This window comes from Procambarus clarkii, chromosome 3, assembly GCF_040958095.1.
Source record: "Procambarus clarkii isolate CNS0578487 chromosome 3, FALCON_Pclarkii_2.0, whole genome shotgun sequence".
Lineage (NCBI taxonomy): Eukaryota > Metazoa > Arthropoda > Malacostraca > Decapoda > Cambaridae > Procambarus > Procambarus clarkii.
Window position 1 is genome coordinate 31,979,986 of NC_091152.1, and position 23,987 is coordinate 32,003,972.

A 23,987-nucleotide genomic window follows, 5' to 3' on the forward strand; every position below is an offset into this window, starting at 1 on the left:
ACTGGATGTGGGGAACCCCAGTGATTCAGAGGTACTGGATGTGGGGAACCCCAGTGATTCAGAGACACTGGACGTGGGGAATCCCAATGATTCAGAGACACTGGACATGGGGAACCCCAGTGATTCAGTGGTACTGGACGTGGGGAACCCCAGTGATTCAGAGGTACTGGACGTGGGGAACCCCAGTGATTCAGAGGTACTGGATGTGGGGAACCCCAGTGATTCAGAGACACTGGACGTGGGGAACCCTAGTGATTCAGAGACGCTGGACGTGGGGAACCCCAGTGATTCAGAGACACTGGACGTGGGGAAGTATTGAGAGTAGTTAACGTGAGAAGAGAAATTTGGGCAGAATAGGTATACAGCTGCCCCATTAACAGCTTCAATAGTTAGGCACCTCCCAGCTCCTCTATGGACCTCCCAGCTCCTCTCTGGACCTCCCAGTACCTTCCTGGACCTCGCAGCACCTCCCTGGACCTCCGAGCACATCCCTGGACCTCCCAGCACCTCCCTGGGCCTCCCAGGAACTCCCTGTACCTCCCAGGAGCTCTCCGGACCTCCCAGCACCTCCCTGGACCTCCGAGCACATCCCTGGACCTCCCAGCACCTTCCTGGACCTCCCAGCACCTCTCTGGATCTCCCAGTACCTTCCTGGGCCTCCCAGCACCTCCGTGGGCCTCCCAGGAACTCCCTGTACCTCCCAGGAACTCCCAGGAACTCCCCGGACCTCCCAGGAACTCCCCGGACCTCCCAGCACCTCCCCGGACCTCCCAGCACCTCCCCGGACCTCCCAGCACCTCCCCGGACCTCCCAGCACCTCCCCGGTCCTCCCAGCACCTCCCCGGTCCTCCCAGCACCTCCCCGGTCCTCCCAGCACCTCCCCGGTCCTCCCAGCACCTCCCCGGGCCTCTCGGCACCACCCAAGACCTCCCTGGACCTTTCTCTATGGAAAACATATCCCTGATCTGATTTTAAGCAATAAAAATAACAAGGGCAGAATTTGCTATGGATCGTGATATTTATTAAACGGTGGCACTTGGGCCGAACCTGACTGTCCTGTGGCCCTTCCATACACCCCTTCCCAATCCCATGTTACATTCTAGCCCTAGGCTTATGGCCTCCTACTTTAGACAGTCATACAGACACACACACACACTCATACAATTATATATATACCACAGAATCTTGCAGATTCCTAATATGTCCTCTTGTGTTGGGGTTCTGTGAAGTTTCAGCTTTACTCAACTGTAACAGTGTTTTGCGCTCTCCAACACACCAACCTCACACTCTCCTCTACCAGCCTGCAATGGTTCCCCCCAACCACTTGGTCTGGATGGTCTCGCTTCATGCAGGTCTGCGCTCAATCCCCGACCATGGTGCTTTCTCCTGATAATTCCTTCATTTCCCCTGATAGTTCCCTTCCCATACCTTTATCTTTATCCATTGCATCCATAACTTCAATAATTCTATCTAAGACATAAATATGTGCTCAGCAAGCCAGTACAAGGATTATTATTTCTTATCTTGCCTGGACTGTCAGCAAGGAGACAAGATGGCGGCACATGGCGGCGGCACTCTAAAAACCAAGGCAGGGAACACCAGTGAAATTCCGTCCATTGTGTACAAAGGCGTCTCTCACCCTCTTGCCCCACCCAAAGCACTACTGTTCAACAAATCTATAGAGTATCACACCTTCCCTGATATCCTCAAAAAAGCAAGAGTAACGCCAGTCCATAAAGGAGGCAATCCGGCGGACATAAACAATTATAGACCAATATCAAATCTACCCACTCTATCAAAAATATTTGAAAAAATTATTTACAAACAGCTCTATTCCTACCTCGTAAAATTCGACATACTCAGCCCCTGCCAGTTTGGCTTCCGGTCCCAAAAGAGCACCAATGATGCAATCATTAGTCTCCTTGACATTATCTACTCAGCCCTTGACAAAAATGAGTTTCCGATTGGACTCTTCATTGACCTAAGAAAAGCCTTTGATACTGTTAATCACAACTACCTCTTACTTAAACTCCAGCATTATGGAATCCGAGGCCTTGCCCTTGACTACATCCGATCCTATCTTAGTGACACACCAATATGTAACCATCAATGATACAACTTCTTCCACTCTACCAATTACCGTTGGAGTGCCACAGGGCAGCATCTTAGGACCTCTTCTATTTCTTATATATATAAACGATCTGCCTAATGTCTCTAATATTCTCAAACCTATATTGTTTGCTGACGATACTACCCTTATCTACTCAAACCTCAACCCACATACACTAAATAATGTTGTGAATAATGAATTAAAAAAAGTCCACTTTTGGATGTCAACGAACAAACTAACATTAAACATTGAAAAGACTTACTACATCTTATTTGGAAGCAAATCATCAAATGCAATTCAGCTACAGATAGACAACATTAACATCAGTAATAAAAATGATGGCAAGTTTCTTGGCCTATTCCTAGACAAGAGACTCAACTTCAGCACCCACATTCAACACATAACTAAGAAAGTCTCTAAGACAGTTGGTATACTCTCCAAAATCAGATATTATGTTCCTAACTCTGCTCTCCTCTCACTATATTATGCACTAATCTACCCCTATCTTAATTATGGTATCTGTGCATGGGGGTCTACCACTGCAAACCACCTTAAGCCCATCATCACACAGCAAAAATCTGCTATCAGAATTATAACTAACTCTGCTTTCAGACAACACTCAGCTCCCTTGTTTAAATCCCTAAACTTGCTAAATATTAACTCCCTCCACACATTCTCTTGTGTCAACTACATTTACAAAACCCTGTTCTTAAATGCAAACCATGCTCTGAAACTCTCCCTGGACAGATGTAATAGGACCCATTATCACCACACCAGAAATAAATATCTCTTTGATATCCCCAGGGTCAAACTTAATCTGTGTAAACACACTATGCAAATTAAGGGACCTAGTCTATGGAACTCACTCCCTAGTGAATTGAAAAACTGTAAAACTTTTGCCTTATTTAAAAGCAAAACCAAAAAGTACCTAACTTCATCTTCTTAGTTTCCTACACTGAGCTTTAAATTTGCTCTGTACCTAGTGTTACCCAATCCCCTAATTTTTATGTAATATCAAACAACCTTATCATTGTGTTCATTGCTGTCTTCTTTTATGTGCTAGCCATATGCTGTATTGTGACTACCAATTTTTGTCAACTACCATTCAAGCTGTCATTGCAATCAATCTTATATTGTTTCTGCTGTATTGTGCCTACCAATTTGTTGTCAACTACCATTTTAAGCTGTCATTGCAATCAATCTTAGCTACCTATGTGCTTTAATATACTGTACCTACAATTTTCTCTCATCTTCTTTTTTTTTTTTTTTTTTTTTCATTTCATGTAATCTGTTATAATTTTTTTGTCTATAAATTTTGCAAGTATTTACCTCCTTAAAATTTTCTTAGATTAAGGACCTGCCCGAAACGCTGCGCGTGCTAGTGGCTTTACAAGACTGTAATTACCATATTTGTATCCTCACATTCCTTATGTACATTCTTGTATATGCATAAATAAATAAATAAATAAATAAATAGAGTAGATGGTTACAATGATGATGGTGTGTGTAGTGTAGATGGTTACAGTGTGTAGTGTAGATGGTTACAGTGATGGTGGTGTGTGTAGTGTAGATGATTACAGTCCTGATGGTGGTGTGTGTAGTGTAGATGGTTACAGTGATGATGGTGTGTGTGTAGTGTAGATGGTTACAATGATGGGGTGTGTGTAGTGTAGATGGTTACAGTGATGGTGGTGTGTGTAGTGTAGATGGTTACAGTGATGAAGATGGTGTGTGTAGTGTAGATGGTGTGTGTAGTGTAGATGGTGTGTGTAGTGTAGATGGTGTGTGTAGTGTAGATGGTGTGTGTAGTGTAGATGGTGTGTGTAGTGTAGATGGTGTGTGTAGTGTAGATGGTGTGTGTAGTGTAGATGGTTACAGTGATGATGGTGGTGTGTAGTGTAGATGGTTACAGTGATGATGGTGGTGTGTAATGTAGATGGTTACAGTGATGGTGGTGTGTGTAGTGTAGATTGTTACAGTGATGGTGGTGTGTGTAGTGTAGATGGTTACAGTGATGGTGTGTGTAGTGTAGATGGTAACAGTGATGGTGGTGTAGTGTAGATGGTTACAGTGATGGTGTATGTGTAGTGTAGATGGTTACAGTGATGATGGTGTGTGTGTAGTGTAGATGGTTACAATGATGGAGTGTGTGTAGTGTAGATGGTTACAGTGGTGGTGTGTGTAGTGTAGATGGTTACAGTGGTGGTGTGTGTAGTGTAGATGGTTACAGTGATGAAGATGGTGTGTGTAGTGTAGATGGTTACAGTGATGATGGTGTGTGTAGTGTAGATGGTTACAGTGATGATGGTGGTGTGTGTAGTGTAGATGGTTACAGTGATGGTGGTGTGTAGTGTAGATGGTTACAGTGATGATGGTGGTGTGTAATGTAGATGGTTACAGTGATGGTGGTGTGTGTAGTGTAGATGGTTACAGTGATGGTGGTGTGTGTAGTGTAGATGGTTACAGTGATGGTGTGTGTAGTGTAGATGGTAACAGTGATGGTGGTGTGTGTGTAGTGTAGATGGTTACAGTGATGGTGTATGTGTAGTGTAGATGGTTACAGTGATGATGGTGTGTGTGTAGTGTAGATGGTTACAATGATGGAGTGTGTGTAGTGTAGATGGTTACAGTGGTGGTGTGTGTAGTGTAGATGGTTACAGTGGTGGTGTGTGTAGTGTAGATGGTTACAGTGATGAAGATGGTGTGTGTAGTGTAGATGGTTACAGTGATGGTGTGTGTAGTGTAGATGGTTACAGTGATGATGGTGGTGTGTGTAGTGTAGATGGTTACAGTGATGGTGGTGTGTGTAGTGTAGATGGTTACAGTGATGAAGGTGGTGTGTGTAGTGTAGATGGTTACAGTGATGGTGGTGTGTGTGTAGTGTAGATGGTTACAGTGATGGTGGTGTGTGTAGTGTAGATGGTTACAGTGATAATGGTGTGTGTAGTGTAGATGGTTACAGTGATGATGGTGGTGTGTGTAGTGTAGATGGTTACAGTGATGATGGTGTGTGTGTAGTGTAGATGGTTACAGTGATGATGGTGTGTGTAGTGTAGATGGTTACAGTGATGGTGTGTGTAGTGTAGATGGTTACAGTGATGATAGTGGTGTGTAGTGTAGATGGTTACAGTGATGGTGGTGTGTGTAGTGTAGATGGTTACAGTGATGGTGGTGTGTGTAGTGTAGATGGTTACAGTGATGAAGGTGGTGTGTGTAGTGTAGATGGTTACAGTGATGGTGGTGTGTGTAGTGTAGATGGTCACAGTGATGATGGTGGTGTGTGTAGTGTAGATGGTTACAGTGATGATGGTGTGTGTGTAGTGTAGATGGTTACAGTGATGGTGGTGTGTAGTGTAGATGGTTACAGTGATGATGGTGGTGTGTGTAGTGTAGATGGTTACAGTGATGGTGGTGTGTGTGTAGTGTAGATGGTTACAGTGATGGTGGTGTGTGTAGTGTAGATGGTTATAGTGATGATGGTGGTGTGTGTAGTGTAGATGGTTACAGTGATGGTGGTGTGTGTAGTGTAGATGGTTACAGTGATGATGGTGGTGTGTGTAGTGTAGATGGTTACAGTGATGATGGTGGTGTGTGTAGTGTAGATGGTTACAGTGATGGTGGTGTGTGTAGTGTAGATGGTTACAGTGATGGCGGTGTGTAGTGTAGATGGTTACAGTCATGGTGGTGTGTGTAGTGTAGATGGTTACAGTGATGGTGTGTGTGTAGTGTAGATGGTTACAGTGATGATGGTGTGTGTAGTGTAGATGGTTACAGTGATGGTGGTGTGTGTAGTGTAGATGGTTACAGTGATGAAGATGGTGTGTGTAGTGTAGATGGTGTGTGTAGTGTAGATGGTTACAGTGATGATGGTGGTGTGTAGTGTAGATGGTTACAGTGATGATGGTGTGTGTAGTGTAGATGGTTACAGTGATGGTGGTGTGTGTAGTGTCGATGGTTACAGTGATGGTGGTGTGTGTAGTGTAGATGGTTACAGTGATGGTGTGTGTAGTGTAGATGGTAACAGTGATGGTGGTGTGTGTAGTGTAGATGGTTACAGTGATGGTGGTGTGTGTGTAGTGTAGATGGTTACAGTGATGGTGTGTGTGTAGTGTAGATGGTTACAATGATGATGTGTGTGTAGTGTAGATGGTTACAGTGGTGGTGTGTGTAGTGTAGATGGTTACAGTGATGAAGATGGTGTGTGTAGTGTAGATGGTTACAGTGATGATGGTGTGTGTAGTGTAGATGGTTTCAGTGATGATGGTGGTGTGTGTAGTGTAGATGGTTACAGTGATGGTGGTGTGTAGTGTAGATGGTTACAGTGATGGTGTGTGTAGTGTAGACGGTTACAGTGATGGTGGTGTGTGTAGTGTAGATGGTTACAGTGATGAAGGTGGTGTGTAGTGTAGATGGTTACAGTGATGGTGGTGTGTGTGTAGTGTAGATGGTTACAGTGATGAAGGTGGTGTGTGTAGTGTAGATGGTTACAGTGATAATGGTGTGTGTAGTGTAGATGGTTACAGTGATGATGGTGGTGTGTGTAGTGTAGATGGTTACAGTGATGATGGTGTGTGTGTAGTGTAGATGGTTACAGTGATGGTGTGTGTAGTGTAGATGGTTACAGTGATGATGGTGGTGTGTAGTGTAGATGGTTACAGTGATGGTGGTGTGTGTAGTGTAGATGGTTACAGTGATGGTGGTGTGTGTAGTGTAGATGGTTACAGTGATGATGGTGTGTGTGTAGTGTAGATGGTTACAGTGATGGTGGTGTGTGTAGTGTAGATGGTTACAGTGATGGTGGTGTGTAGTGTAGATGGTTACAGTGATGAAGGTGGTGTGTGTAGTGTAGATGGTTACAGTGATGGTGGTGTGTGTAGTGTAGATGGTTACAGTGATGATGGTGTGTGTGTAGTGTAGATGGTTACAGTGATGGTGGTGTGTAGTGTAGATGGTTACAGTGATGATGGTGGTGTGTGTAGTGTAGATGGTTATAGTGATGATGGTGGTGTGTGTAGTGTAGATGGTTACAGTGATGGTGGTGTGTGTAGTGTAGATGGTTACAGTGATGATGGTGGTGTGTATAGTGTAGATGGTTACAGTGATGGTGGTGTGTGTAGTGTAGATGGTTACAGTGATGGTGGTGTGTAGTGTAGATGGTTACAGTCATGGTGGTGTGTGTAGTGTAGATGGTTACAGTGATGGTGTGTGTGTAGTGTAGAGGGTTACAGTGATGAAGGTGGTGTGTGTGTAGTGTAGATGGTTACTGTGGTGAAGGTGGTGTGTGTAGTATACATGGTTACAGTGATGATGGTGTGTGTAGTGTAGATGGTTACAGTGATGGTGTGTAGTGTAGATGGTTACAGTGATGGTGTGTAGTGTAGATGGTTACAGTCATGGTGGTGTGTGTAGTGTAGATGGTTACAGTGATGGTGTGTGTGTAGTGTAGAGGGTTACAGTGATGAAGGTGGTGTGTGTGTAGTGTAGATGGTTACTGTGGTGAAGGTGGTGTGTGTAGTATACATGGTTACAGTGATGATGGTGTGTGTAGTGTAGATGGTTACAGTGATGGTGTGTAGTGTAGATGGTTACAGTGATGGTGTGTAGTGTAGATGGTTATCTTGAGATGATTTCGGGGCTTTTTTTTTTTTAGTGTCCCCGCGGCCCGGTCCTCGACCAGGCCTCCACCCCCAGGAAGCAGCCCGTGACAGCTGACTAACTCCCAGGTACCCATTTACTGCTAGGTAACAGGGGCATTCAGGGTGAAAGAAACTTTGCCCATTTGTTTCTGCCTCGTGCGGGAATCGAACCCGCGCCACAGAATTACGAGTCCTGCGCGCTATCCACCAGGCTACGAGGCCCCTACGTTACAGTGATGATGGTGTGTGTAGTGTAGATGGTTACAGTGATGGTGGTAGTGTCATCATGGTGGTGTGTAGTGTAGATGGTTACAGTGACGGTGGTAGTGTTATCATGGTGGTGTGTAGTGTAGATGGTTACAGTGATGATGGTGGTGTGTGTAGTGTAGATGGTTACAGTGATGGTGGTGTGAGTAGTGTAGATGGTTACAGTGATGGTGTGTGTAGTGTAGATGGTTACTGTTGTGAAGGTGGTGTGTGTAGTGTAGATGGTTACAGTGATGGTGGTAGTGTCATCATGGTGGTGTGTAGTGTAGATGGTTACAGTGATGGTCATGTGTAGTGTAGATGGTTACAGTGCCTCTGACTATTGACAGTGACTTTATTAATATATTAATTACATTGATTTTTATTACATTTACGGATCCCTGGCCTTACTGGTGTCCATTTCACTTTGCCTCGGATCTACAAGGTCTTGTTGAAGTTTTTGGGGTGCTGCTGCTCGCAGAATGCTCATTGACACTCCAAGACTGAACTCATCGGTGCCTTTAAAGGCAGTTTCTTAGGCTAACTATTCAGCTCTAGCATGCATTTGGAGGCCAACATGTGATGGAGATCACTGTAATAGACTCGGTTACCGTCCTTATAATTTGTTGTATTCGTGTCGCTCTGGACACAAGCATGTTACAGTTATGCTTAACCGTTTTCTTATATTTGATATATTGTTTTATATTATATATTGATTTAATATTTATATTGATCATGTATTATATTGATTATATTTTGGTGTGATCTGTTGTTTTATACTATTATATTGGATTATATTTGAATTGAGTTATTACTTGCTAGATTCCCCTAGTAGGTCAGACCAGTCTGGTATGCTGCTAGTTCGGTCTTCTCCTCTGCTCTTTGTGTCTGGTCTTTTTGACACCGGTTTATCACCATCTGTATGGTGATCAGGTGGCTTTGTTGATGGTGTCCCACCTGAGAGCTTCGTCTCGGTGACAGTATGAAGATTCCTGGCATTTTGTTTACCATTTTCTCTCTTCGTAGGTTGTTTTCTATTTTGGATCGGTTTGCCTTTTCCTTTCTTTTTTTGCTTTTTCAGGACCGTCATTTGATGGCAAATACTGTCGCCTTGTATCTTGCGGCACTGATGGAGCCGCTCCAGCTTGCATTCAAGATGGATGTCTCATCTGTCCCGTTCCTTAAGCTTTCTCGTGCCTTGTTTCACCTCTGGCCTGCTCATGCACCGCCTGAGCCATCCTGATTGTTGAACAGGGTGATCTCCTATCTTTCCTTTACTCGGTTTGTGGTGGCCCCTTTGGTTCAGGATTGTTTTTCCAAGGCTCTGTTTTCATTGGCAGTTGCGTCTGGGGGGTTGGGTTGGGAAACTTCATGCTCTCCTCCAGCGCAGGGGTTTCTGCTCTTTTGGTCCTGGTGGTAAGTTTGTTCATTTACAGCAGTCTCCTTCTTTTCTGGCAACGGACGAGTTGGCTGCTTTCCAGAGGGGTCCTTGGGTCATTGATGCTTGGTTGATCAGGCCATGGGTGCATCATGTGTTGTGTCCGGTTGCGGCTCTCCGTTGTTATCTGCGTGCTTTGGCTTCGGTGATTGAGGATGCGCTTTGGGTTGATTTGGCTTCCCTCGTTCCTTGTTCCAGGGCTTGTCTCTCCCAGGTTGTCCGCAGGGTTAAGTCTAGCCAGTCTGTAGTCTATCCTCGTGCCCATGATAGGACGTTTGCTGCTCTGGCTGCCGTGTTTCATTATATGTCTGGGGCTGATACTCGGGTGCGGGGATTTTTGGAGGTCGAGCAGAGTTCTGGCTGCCTGTTATTTGCTGAACATTTCTGCTCCTGGGCATTCCTGTGTTGCTTTGGGTCGCAGGTTGCAGCCACTTGTCTCGACTTCGCATTGATGAGTTTGTGGATGCCGCCTCCTGGGTAAGTCCCTCTTTTCCTATCTCTGGGTATGTAGCTCCAGGGAGCCGTAGGAGATCCCCACAGTAAACCAGCATTGCATGTAATAAAGAACCTCCCTCCCTCCCTCCGGTCGGCGGTTTTTCGCATTGTTTTGATACTTGGCTTTCGAACTGAAGACCTGAGTAGCCGACATGGGAACCGGCGGGGCTGTGCGGATGAGCAGTGTGGCAGTGAAGTGTGACGTTTGCTTGTTTCCTTTGGATTGGAGGGAGTTCTGCTTTCCTTTTCGGTGTTCTTAGTTTCTTACCATATGGAGTTTCTTTTGTTATGCCTACCTTTCTGGGTGCCTAACCTTGGTCGATGGCAGATAAGGAAACCCCCAACCACAGGTTTTTTTCCAGGGTCATTGCTCCCTGAAACCTCTGTGAAGGGTCCAGGTTTTGGCTTGTGGTCCCTGGTAGTTTGAACTCCATAACTAATGTCCCGGTCTAACATATCACACATTAGCCCGATAGATCCAAGGAGCCTCCGGGGCTCACCCAGATAATGACGTTTCATTACATTCAATGCTGGTTTTTTGCCACTTTTTTTCCCTTTGTTACTTCTGTGTCGGATTGTGTTGTTTTGGCATTTCTTTCTTGGCTCTTTCAGGACTGACATCTTACGCTGAATACTGTCGCCTTTTATCGTGCGGCATTGCCAGAGCTGCTAGGCTGTAATTGGGGGGGATATCACTTCTGCTCCATTTTTAAGTTTTCTCGTGCATTTTTCCACCTCCGGCCTGCTCATGAGCTGTCCTGGGCTATGGTCCGGGTGCTTTCTTTTCCCTCTCCACCTCGGGAAGGGGGATGTGGGGGGGGGTGGGACACGAATGAGCGTCGCATCAGGATGATGACAACTTGCTTGTTTCCTCGTTTTTCTGAGGGGAAGTTTTTAGTCCATGTTGTGGTCTCTGATTGCAATTTTCTACCAGTTGGGGGTCTGTTTTGGGGCGTCTACCTTTCTGGGTGCCTAACCACGGTCGATGACAAACATGAATATACTGTCAAAGAGTGGAGTTTTCATAGGCCATTGCTCTGTCCGCCTCTGAGGGAACCAGGTTCTGGCTCGTGGTTCCTGGTAGACATGCCAACTCCATATGACTGAAGCCCCCCCAGACTAATATAGCTATTATCAGTCCTATAGCTCCAGGGAGTCATTATAACAATACTGTATAATAATTAATATCTATTATTCATTATCTATTATTAATATCTATTCCTCATGTTATTTGAACCAATCCTTCATTGCTCTATTCATCTTTTTGCCTTGACTGACCTTTCTCTTACAGTTGTACAAATTCGCCTATAACAATTCTTATCCCAGGTGTGTTTAATCAGCCACTTCTAGCCCTTCACAATATTTTATGTTTTTAACAAAAATTCATATTCCTGCACATGTGAAACAAGTTAGTTCCTAATAATTACAGGACATGTTTGAGCGTGTGTACGTCTCTGCCAGTGGACACGACTCTCACAGACAAGCAGAAACAACGTGCCAAAAGCTTTCCTCCAAAACTTCTCAAATTTATCACTCAGGTAATAGAGTAATACAAAATATTTTAATCTTTGTTCTATGGATTAAGACGTTTTTGTTTTCCTGAGTAAATTAAAAATATTTTCTGGTGTAATAATTTTATCTATAAAATTATTAGAAAATGTGTTATGATGTATTTACTGGATGGGGCAAGTTGTTACTCCCAGTAGCTAGTTGCACTGAGATTGCTCCATATGTTACAGCATCCCTTGCTTGTCATAAAAGCCTACCGTAAGAAGCCAAAACCTGGTACTTTTAGACAGGCACAGAACTTGTCAAAAATATTTGCCTAAATATTGTCAAAAATAACTTGCCTAACTTGTCAAAAATATTTGGAAAACTAATCTACAAGCAGCTTTACTCTTATCTAGCCAAACACAATATACTTAGCTCTTGTCAATATGCCTTCAGACCCAAAAAAAGCACTAACGATGCACTTATCGTATGATTAAGCTGATACATGCAGCTCTTGATAAAAATGAGTTCCCTGTTGGGTTATCTGTGGACCTGTGTAAGGCTTTTGACACTGTCAACACCAAAACCTTTTTCTTAAATTACATCATTATGGAGTCAGAGGTCACTCCCTGCAATACCTCAAATCTTACCTTACTGACAGGCTCCAGTGTGTTCACCTCCTACCCATCAAGTGTGTTCACACCCTACCCATCAACATTGGTGTTCCTCAGGGCAGCATACTTGGCCCTCTCCTCTTTCTCATCTACATTAATGACCTTCCAAATGCCTCCCAACACCTCAAACCAATTCTATTTGCTGATGACACAACCTTCATTTACTCCAGTCCTGACCCCCTTGCTCTAAATGTCACAGTGAATACTGTGCTAAACAAAGTCCATCTTTGGCTAACTGCCAACAAACTCACCCTTAACATTGACAAAACTTTCTATATTCTGTTTGGCAATAAATTCTCTAATCTAATAAAAAAAAATCTCAGGATAAACAATACCCAAATTTGTAACAAATTAGATGGCAAATTCCTTGGCGTTCTCATTGCCGCAAGCTGAATTTCCAGGGACACATTCTAAATATATCAAACAAAGTTTCAAAAACTGTGGGCATTCTTTCTAAGATCAGATATTATGTACCCCGCCCTGCCCTGGTTACTCTCTATTACTCCCTCATCTATCCATATCTCAACTATGGTATTTGTGCTTGGGGTTCTACTACCCAAAATCATTTACGTCCTCTAATTACTCAACACAAAGCTGCTATTAGGATAAGATCCGTCTCTGGCCCCAGACATCACTCGGTACCCCTACTCAAATCTCTGAATATGTTAGATATTAAGTCACTGCACATCCTCTCATGTGTGTTATATATATATATAAAACGCTGTACTGTAATGCCAATCCTGACCTCAAAAGCTTCATTGAAGGTTGTAACAGAACCCATGAGCACCACCACACCAGAAACAAATACCTATTTGATATTCCAAGAGTACGACTTAACCAAACTAGAAATGCTCTACAAATCAAGGGACCCAGAATGTGGAATGACCTTCCCAATCATGTTAAAGACTGTACCTCTCTTAACCAGTTTAAGATAAAAACGAAGCACTACCTAATAAATTCCCTGTAACCTACCTTACCCCTATATTGTCAACCCATGTCTGTTATTTTTTAAACAATCGCTATTTGTTGACCTAATCGTATTTGTGCTGCTTTTTCTGCCATGTCCCCCCCCCCCCCCTTTTTTTTTTTTATTTGTTCTCAACACATTTTATACTTTAATCTCAATTAGTATTAAGTTTTAGTCTTTAATGTTTTTCCTGCCCGAAACGCTTTGTGTAATAGTGGCTTTAGGCATTGTATGTACTAGCTCTATCTATAATTCTATCAATTTTTGTATAACCTCTTGTGTGTATGTACTTTACCGGAATAAACATTTGAATTTTTTAACTTGAATTTGAGAAAATACAGGATTCATGATAACCTTCAAAGCAAAAGAATTCAACCCCCAGAAATTGAGAGGCAAAACAGACAACTGCAAGATCTACTAAAAGTAAACGAACAATGCAGAAAAACGAATTTACAGACTATTCACCCAGTAATTAGGTAATTACCTAAGTGTAGCTACAGGATGAGAGCTACGCTCGTGGTGTCCCATCTTCCCAGCACTCTTTGTCATATAACGCTTTGAAACTACTGACGGTTTTGACCTCCACCACCTTCTCACCTAACTTGTTCCAACCGTCTACCACTCTGTTTGCGAAAGTGAATTTTCTTATATTTTTTCGGCATCTGTGTTTAGCTAGTTTAAATCTTTGACCTCTTGTTCTTAAAGTTCCAGGTCTCGGGAAATCTTCCCTATCAATTTTATCAATTCCTGTTACTATTTTGTATGTAGTGATCATATCACCTCTTTTTCTTCTGTCTTCTAGTTTTGGCATATATAATGCCTCTAACCTCTCCTCCTAGCTCTTGCCCTTCAGTTCTGGGAGCCACTTAGTAGCGTGTCTTTGCACCTTTTCCAGTTTGTTGATGTGCTTCTTAAGATATGGGCACCACACAACCGCTGCATATTCTAGCTTTGGCCCAACAAAAGTCGTGAACAATTTCTTTAGTTTATTGCCATCCATGTATTTAAATGCAATTCTGAAGTTTGAAAGCGTGGCATAGGCTCCTCGCACAATATTCTTTGTGGTCCTCGGGTGATAGTTTTCTATCTAGAACCACTCCTAGATCTCTTTCTTTATCAGAATTCTTTTAAGATTTCCCACATAATATATAGGTTGTGTGGGGTCTATGTTCTCCTATTCCACATTCCATAACATGGCATTTATTAACATTAAATTCCATTTGCCAAGTGGTGCTCCATATACTTATTTTGTCCAGGTCTTCTTGAAGGGCATGACAATCATCTAAGTTTCTTATCCTTCCTATTATCTTAGCATCATCAGCAAACATGTTCATATAATTCTGTATACCAACTGGTAGATCATTTATGTAGACAATAAACATCACTGGTGCAAGAACTGAACCCTGTGGTACCCCACTTGTGACATTTCTCCATTCCGCTACATTGCCTCTGATCACTGCCCCCATTTTTCTATGTCAGAAGATTTTTCATCCATGTTAGAAGGTTACCTGTCACCCCTCCAATATTTTCCAGTTTCCAGAACAACTTCTTATGTGGAACTCTGTCGAAAGCCTTTTTTAGGTCCAGATAGATGCAGTCAACCCAACCATCTCTTTCCTGTAGTATCTCTGTTGCTCGATCATAGAAACTGAGTAAATTCGATACACAGGATCTTCCAGATCGAAAACCATACTGTCTGTCTGATATTATATCATTTCTCTCCAGGTGTTCTACCCATTTAGTTTTAATTATTTTTCCAATATTTTGACTATTACACTTGTCAATGATAGAGGTCTATAATTAAGGGGGTCTTCCCTGCTTCCACTTTTGTAGATTGGAACTATGTTAGCCTTTTTCCACACATCAGCTACAACTCCTGTAAACAGGGGTGCCTGAAAAATCAGTTGAAGTGGAATGCTGAGCTCAGGTGCACATTCTCTCAGAACCCATGGTGAAACTCCATCTGGACCAACTGCTTTGTTCTTATTTAGCTCCTTGAACATTTTTTTCACTTCGTCTCTAGACACCTCTATGTGCTCTATGTTGTTCTCTGGAATTCTTATTGTATCTGGTTCCCTGAAGATTTCATTTTGTACAAACACACTTTGGAACTTTTCGTTTAATGTTTCACACGTTTCCTTTTCATTTTCCGTGAATCTATTTCCCATTTTCAACCTCTGAATATTATCCTTTACCTGCAATTTGTTGTTTATGAATTTATAGAATAGACCTGGTTCTGTTTTACATTTGTCTGCAATCCCATTTTCAAAATTTCTTTCTGCCTCTCTCCTCACTGCCGTGTAGCTGTTTCTCGCATCTTTGTATCGCTGGTATGTTTGGGGGTTTGGCCTCTTCCTGTATTGATTCCATTTTTGTGCCTTTTGGTCTCTGGCCCTCTTGCAATTTCTGTTGAACCAATCCTGTTTCCTAGTTCTGCATCTGTTTTGGTATAAATTTTTTTGTGCCTTCATCATATATTTCACAAAACTTGACATACATCTCATTCGCTTCCTTGCCTAGCAACAAGTCTGTCCAATTATACTCACTAAAAAATTTTCTAAGGTTGCCATAATGTCCTCTCCTAAAGTCAGGTTTTTCAATTGCATCAATCTTATTTTCTTCCAGATTATAATGCATTGCATATTTTATTCCCAAAAAGACATGGTCACTTTTACCCAAGGGAGGAAGGTACTGAATTTCAAATATTTCTTTCTCCTTCCTGGTAAATATCAAATCTAGCATGGAGGGAACGTCCCCTTCCCTCATCCTTGTAGCTTGTTTAACATGTTGATAGAAGAATGTTTCCAGGATGAGGTCTACAAATTTACAGGTCACTTCCCAGCAAACACAGAACGTTTGTGGACGTTTTTAAATGGTTCCACAAAGGTAATACTGTAACTTTTGACATAAATACGTATATCTGACATTCTTAAAACCAAAGGATATAACTAAAAACATATATTCTTATGACACAGTTTTTTAAGATTTATGTAAAAATTTAAAAATAATAGTAAATGCTATGGTATTATAATGTTTTCATGCTTTATATTTAAGAATAAATAATTTTCAGTCAACATTTAGTTTTTTTTGTTTACTTTCTGTAAAGCTATCCAATTTACGTTCTTATAACATAAATATAACATTTATATGACGTCAGTATAACGTTATTTACACGACATCATTACGTTATTATGATGTTATATTAACGTATAATTCCTGTGTGAAAACCAGAATATATATTGAACTTTATGTTTTAAACATTGTAAAGTTATCATAAAACTTGGATTAGACGGTAAGCATGCTTTACTTATGAAAATATACAAACAAATCAACAAAAACATTTTAACATAAAAAACATAAACATAACATAAATTAATTGCATGCATGGGAGTTAACTGGAACTCTGTAATATTGCATACATGAACCTTAAGGTACAAACCCAGTGTATTTACTCATACAGTTCTTTCCTAAATCTAAATTTTTCCAATTTTTACACTTTGTTTCGAGTTCTGTCTTGTGTTGCTACTTTTAATACCCCATTAATGTCCCCTTTGTTATGTCCATTCATCCCATTGTGCACCTCTACCATATATCACTCCTAATTCTTTGCTTTTCTAGAGAATGTAATATAAGCTTTGACAATCTTTCTTCATATGACAGGTTAACAGGTAGAACAAAGATTACCATTTATATATGGATAACCATTATAAGTCGGTTTGAATGAGTGAATTGCTGCTTGAAGATAGGTATATACACGTGTGGTACTATCAGATTGCATCGTGGTGAGCCTAAAACCCTTCAGATCCAAGCAAAGGGTAAAATGCCAGCAGATACAATTGCGAACACATTGATACCAAAATGAAAGACATATGACGAGAATTGAGGTAACCAAAGTGAAAAGTGTGTTCACATTACATTGCACTAGAGTGCTCCCAGGTTACTTTCTCTCACTTTCTCTGTTTTGTGTGGATGGTCCGCCGTGCTTTCATCACGTCAGCGGGTGGAGCACGCTGCTGTTTTTGACATTTCATGCATAAATTCCGGTTGGAAATTCTATTGCGAACACATTGATACCAAAATGAAAGACCTAGGATGACAATTGAGGTGACCAGAATGAAAAGAGTGTATACATTTTATCGCTCTTGTGCGCTCCCTGGTAACACGCTCTCGCTTTCTCTGTTTGTTGCGGATGGTAAGCCGGGATTTTGGAGTTTATATGCCTTTAGTCCTGTAGAGAATTCTATTGCGAACACATTGATGCTAAATTGAAAAACCTAGGATGAGAATTGAGGTAACAAAGTTGAAAAGGGTATACACTTTTCAGTATTATCACGCTCAGCTTTCTTTTTCTGGTACCCTTGGCCTACATTCATCTTGTCGGCGGGTGGAGCGCGCTGCTGTCTTTGACATTATATGCACATAGTTCTGTTGGGAATTCTATTGCGAACGCATTGATACCAAAATGAAAGACATAGGACGAGAATTAAGGTGACAAAGTTGAAAAGAGTATACACTTTTCAGTATTTCCGCACACTACCAGGGAATGTCCAAAAAAAAATGGAGAGAGTGGAGGGGTAACTTGCTCAAAACGCGAAATTGTTTGGGGAGATTAACTTTCGTTCAATACTATTATGCAAGAGGAGCGACACATCTATGGTTCATCCAATAAAATCAGCAGACTTCTAGATGTTACTACTGCTCGGCTTAGACTCGGTTACAAGTATTTCTGGGAATTCTCATTATCTGCCGATGTAGACCTGACCAAATGTTAACTGTCAACAAAATTATTCGCACACCCTCCGTCACTATGTGATAGTGAATTCAGAGACAATTTTATAACCAATGTACCAACGATGTGTCAATATTTCATTCAAAATTATCTGGTACCAGAAATTTTAGCCAAATATCCCCAGTTTGCTAACTGTAAGTAGTAACAAAGTGATTGTAACCTATCCACCGCTGCCCACTGGATGGGGGGCGGTGTGCAGGACAAACATATCAATTGTGACACTAGCTCTCCACATATGTCAGTTGCTTAATTTAGAAACTGTACTTGTGATCGATCTCGAACCCATTGTTGATGTGACGACTTATACTGAATTTTGTAACTAGCTCATCAAGATTGTAACTTGCTTAGCTAAATGAATTGTGGGGTTCAGTCCCTGAGCCCATTATGTGCCTCTGCAACCCTTTCCACTACCGCCCACAAGATGGGTATGGGATGCATAATAAATGAACTAAACTAACTTTAAGGCATCCTGAAAGAAAGCTTGGAGGGTTTGAAAAATTGCAGAACGAAGCCGTGAGGATAATCCTTGGGTGCCCTCGTACCACAAAGATACTTAATATGAGAAAGGAACTTAATATTCCGAGCGTTGTTTATCGTGTTACTGAAAATAACTGTCAAATTGGTATAAAAATGCTTAGGCTAGCTCATCCTAACCCTTGCACAGAAGCCCTCCAGAATTTCTTTATTGAATGTTGAAAACAACCCTCAAGTTGACTATTTCCGTAACAGCATGCACTCCTGTATGCTAATCCCCACAATCACCAAGCCCACCCGAGTCACTCAAACATCTGCCACTACCCTGGATCACCTTTGGACTAATATAACAGCTCCCCTTACATCTGGGGTAATTTATGACAGAACAACTGACCACTATCCTACTTTCCTCATAGCAAACATTGACACATCACCACCAGAAACCAAAAAACTTTCATTCAGGCTACATAGTGAATCAGCTTTAGGCAATCTCTCTAATGCACTTCACAATATTAACTGGGAATCTGAATTTAATAATTCACAGGATATAAACTCATCAACTAACCTCTTTCTCTACAAAACTCTAAGCCTCTACAACACTCACTGTCCCCTCCTTACCAAACAAGTAACTGATAAAAGAAAAAATAACCCGTGGCTCACAAGTGGCATAATTAAATCAATCAACAAAAAACATGAATACGAAAAGAAATTTAGGAGTGGCCTAATTCCAATGGAAGTAGTTAAAAGGTACTCGTCAGTGCTTACCAGTATCATAAGAAAAGCAAAACTTTCATATTATGAGACTAGATTCAAAGAAGCAAAAGGCAACATGAAAAGCACATGGAATACCATCTCTAACATCCTGGGAACTAAACAACACTCCCACAACCAGATAACACTCTCTAAGGATGGCCTTACACTGTCATCTGACTTAGAAATGGCGAATGAATTTAATAGCTTCTTTTCATCGATTGGTGCTAACCTTGCAAGTAAAATCCCACAGACTCAGACACATATCAACACATATCTCTCAGGCAGCTATCCAAACTCTCTTCTCCTCTCACCAGTCAGCCCGTCAGATGTTGTGTCCATCATACATTCACTAAAAACCAAAGCTGGGAACATCAGTGAAATCCCATCCATTGTATACAAGAGCGCCTCCCATATGCCCTTGCACCACCTATAGCTCTGCTGTTCAACAAATCCCTTGAGTGTCATACATTCCCTGATATCCTTAAAAACGCAAGAGTAACGCCAGTTCATAAAGGAGCTAGTGGATTATGTTGCATCTCTGCTTGCCTTGATGACTGAAAGAAAGCTTAAAGGGCTTGAAAACTTGCAGAACGAAGCCTTGAAGATAATCCTTGGATGTCCCTAGTACCACAAAGATACTTAACATGAGGAAGGAACTTAATATTAACTTAATAATAGAATATGAGTGCATATTCTACTGCATTACTATTTGTAATGATCCTCATATTGTGCTTCAGTAATCCAATGTATAACCCTGAGATGTTTTCCTAATTGTACTTAGGATTCCTTGTTCATTATTGTGTATTGTTCTGATCTGCTTTTGTGTCAAATTCTTGCATCGTACCTGTAAACAATTTTTTGACAATTTTACTGTAATTATCCTACTTAAAATCATCTGTACTTGTAAAGTAAAGCTGTAATGTACCTGTTAAACACTTTTTATCAATTTTACATTTAATTATTTCTCTAAAACTCTGTTTAAGAATTTGCTCAAAGATTAGTTTAAGGACTTGCCCGAAACTCTATATATGCAAGCTATAGTGGTTTTACAAGATTATAATTCTAACTTAAGCTCTATGTTGTGTCTTAACCCCCCAATGTACGTTCTTGTATATATATAAATAAATAAAATAAATAAATAACGAGGGATCGAGGCATTAATGCGCAGTACGTGCTTCCCTCATCTGTGACGTCACAGCGCCATCTGACGACAGCATAAACACAGGCGGCCATTTTATGTTCCACCAAGATTAAAAAAAAAAAAATAATTTTGCCCCGAGGGGCGAGTTTATTGGGCAGCGCCCAATGTGTTCGCAATAGAATGTTCTACAAGAACATGTATAAAATAAGTGACACAGAGATTATTGATGTGTGTATTTGTGTGGGTGATTATAAATATGCATGTGTATGTATATATGTATACGTATATATATATATATATATATATATATATGTACATGTATGTATGAGAGTGTGTACATGTATATATAACATTAATAATTTTGTAACTAGCGTCAAAAATTGTTATTTGCTTAGCTAAACAAACTAGAGAGTTCAGTTCCTGAACCCATTATGTGCCTCTGTAATCCTTTACACCACCGCCCACGGGATGGGTATGGGGTGCATAATAAAGAAAGATATTGAAATAATAAGGGTATGAAATGTATCAACATAAAACATTAATGTTAATGGCCATCAGGTAAAATCAGGTTATTATTTGTAAAGAATTTAAATGAGTTAAACTAAATACGAACTTAATATGTTTTGCTAACGCAAAAATATATTCCCGAGGTATTGTAATTGCAAATAAATATTTAATACAATTATTTGTATCATTTTTTTTATTTTAGATTTCCGTATTGCTTGATAATATATAATAGCGTTTAGATAATGCTAGCGCTGGACATTCTTTAGGCTCGTTGCATGTTGTGGTAGTCGCCGCCATTTTAAAACCGTGTCGAGAGGGACGGCTGCTGGCTTATCCACAAAATCCTGCTGCATCTTCAATAGTTAAGGTAACTGTTTTCTTTTATTTGCTCTTAGACATGTGTAGTATATATATAAGCTTGTGGTGGTAGGCTGGATGGTGTGTTGATGGCCCTGGAGGCGTGTTGATGGCCTGGAGGCGTGTTGATGGCCCTGGCTGGATGGTGTGTTGATGGTGGTGTTGTGTTGATGGCCCTGGAGGTGTGTTGATGGTGGTGTTGTGTTGATGGCCCTGGAGGTGTGTTGATGGTGGTGTTGTGTTGATGGCCCTGGAGGTGTGTTGATGGTGGTGTTGTGTTGATGGCCCTGGAGGTGTGTTGATGGTGGTGTTGTGTTGATGGCCCTGGAGGTGTGTTGATGGTGGTGTTGTGTTGATGGCCCTGGAGGCGTGTTGATGGCCCTGGAGGTGTGTTGGTGGCCCTAGCTGGAGGTGTGTTGATGGCCCTATATATTATATTAGGAATATCAGAGGTCCCAGGACAATTATTGTGCATGTGTAGTATGTATATTTATGTAGTATATTTGGCATATTTAATGGCATTTAGTTAAGGCCACTTAGTGGCATGTCTCTGCACCGTTTCCAGTTTGTTGATATGCTTTCTAAGATATGGGCACCATACAACTGCTGCATACTCCAACTTTGGTGTAACAAAAATTGTGAACAATTTCAAAATTTTCAAAATTTCAATTTCAAAATTTCAAAAAATGCATTTTTATATCATTAGTATTGAATAATAATAATGCAAATAATTGACTTATAAATGATGTACAATTAATTGGTAGGTGATATTATATTATTAATATTTTTTCATTCTTGCAAAGCCTTAACAAAGCCATTAACATGTTAATATAAACTTGATCACCTTCCACTTATTTTCTCATGTGCTACCTACATGTACAAAACCTTATTCCTAAATGCATATTTTGTTCTGAAGCTTGTCCTTTATATGTTGTGTATCACCATCTCTGGAGAGTTTTATCTGATTGATGTATAAATTACTTTTAATTTTACAGAATATTATTGTTATACTGAATTTATTATTATATAAATAACTTAATTTTACAGAATCATCTATCAACGCACATCCACAAGTTGAGGAGGAGGATGTGACCTTCCAGATTTCTCAAGTACTGAAACATAGACCAAACAGGCCTGGTGGATCTAGGTACAAGGTAAAATAATTTAATTTTTTTTTTTTTTTTTTCCTAATTGTCCGATATATATATATATATATATATATATATATATATATATATATATATATATATATATATATATATATATATATATATATATATATATATATATATATGTCGTACCTAGTAGCCAGAACGCACTTCTCAGCCTACTATGCAAGGCCAAATTTGCCTAATAAGCCAAGTTTTCCTGAATTAATATATTTTCTATAATTTTTTTCTTATGAAATGATAAAGCTACCCATTTCATTATGTATGAGGTTAATGTTTTTTTATTGGAGTTAAAATTAACGTAGATATATGACCGAACCTAACCAACCCTACCTAACCTAACCTAACCTATCTTTATAGGTTAGGTTAGGTTAGGTAGTAGAGAAAGTTAGGTTAGGTTAGGTAGGTTAGGTAGTCGAAAAACAATTAATTCATGAAAACTTGGCTTATTAGGCAAATCGGGCCTTGCATAGTAGGCTGAGAAGCGAGTTCTGGCTACTAGGTACGACATATATATATATATATATATATATATATATATATATATATATGTCGTACCTAGTAGCCAGAACTCACTTTTCAGCCTACTATTCAAGGCCCGATTTGCCTAATAAGCCAAGTTTTCCTGAATTAATATATTTACTATAATTTTTTTCTTATGAAATGATAAAGCAACCCTTTTCTCTATGTATGAGGTCAATTTTTTTTTATTGGAGTTAAAATTAACGTAGATATATGACCGAACCTAACCAACCCTACCTAACCTAACCTAACCTATATTTATACGTAAGGTTAGGTTAGGTAGCCAAAAAAAGCTAGGTTAGGTTAGGTTAGGTAGGTTAGGTAGACGAAAAAACATTAATTCATGAAAACTTGCCTTATTAGGCAAATCGGGCCTTGAATAGTAGGCTGAGAAGTGCGTTCTGGCTATTAGGTACGACATATATATATATATATATATATATATATATATATATATATATATATATATATATATATATATATATATATATATATATATATATATATATATATATATATGTCGTACCTAATAGCCAGAACGCACTATATATATATATATATATATATATATATATATATATATATGTCGTACCTAATAGCCAGAACGCACTTCTCAGCCTACTATTCAATGCCCGATTTGCCTAATAAGCCAAGTTTTCATGAATTAATGTTTTTTCGTCTACCTAACCGACCTAACCTAACCTAACCTAGCTTTTTTTGGCTACCTAACCTAACCTTACCTATAAATATAGGTTAGGTTAGGTTAGGTAGGGTTGGTTAGGTTCGGTCATATATCTACGTTAATTTTAACTCAAATAAAAAAAAATTGACCTCATACATAGAGAAAAGGGTTGCTTTATCATTTCATAAGAAAAAAATTATAGTAAATATATTAATTCAGGAAAACTTGGCTTATTAGGCAAATCGGGCCTTGAATAGTAGGCTGAGAAGTGAGTTCTGGCTACTAGGTACGACATATATATATATATATATATATATATATATATATATATATATATATATATATATATATATATATATATATATATATATATATATATATATATATATATATATATATATATATATATATATATATATATAGTGTGTGTGTGTGTGTCGTACCTAGTAGCCAGAACGCACATCTCAGCCTACTATACAAGGCCCAGTTTTCCTAATAAGCCAAGTTTTCATGAATTAATGTTTTTTCGACTACCT

The 23,987-nt window shown here is 40.1% G+C and overlaps 1 protein-coding gene across 6 annotated transcripts in view; it reads left to right on the forward strand.

The window, feature by feature from the left end:
- The window catches only part of LOC123749604 (uncharacterized), a 311,730-nt gene that overhangs the window by 117,213 nt on the left and 170,530 nt on the right, over window positions 1-23,987 (forward strand). Inside the window, exons 10-12 of one of the 6 annotated variants that reach the window (XR_011229458.1) lie at window positions 11,355-11,463; window positions 20,988-21,088; window positions 22,126-22,232. The exons of 4 other annotated variants lie outside the window; for them this stretch is intronic. Coding sequence is in view for 1 of the 2 variants with exons in the window: in XM_069330114.1 (XP_069186215.1) it covers window positions 11,355-11,463 (109 nt within the window). In the remaining variant the exon portion in view is untranslated. The remainder of the gene's footprint in view (window positions 1-11,354; window positions 11,464-20,987; window positions 21,089-22,125; window positions 22,233-23,987) is intronic. One more of the 6 variants, XM_069330114.1, reaches the window with a different exon arrangement.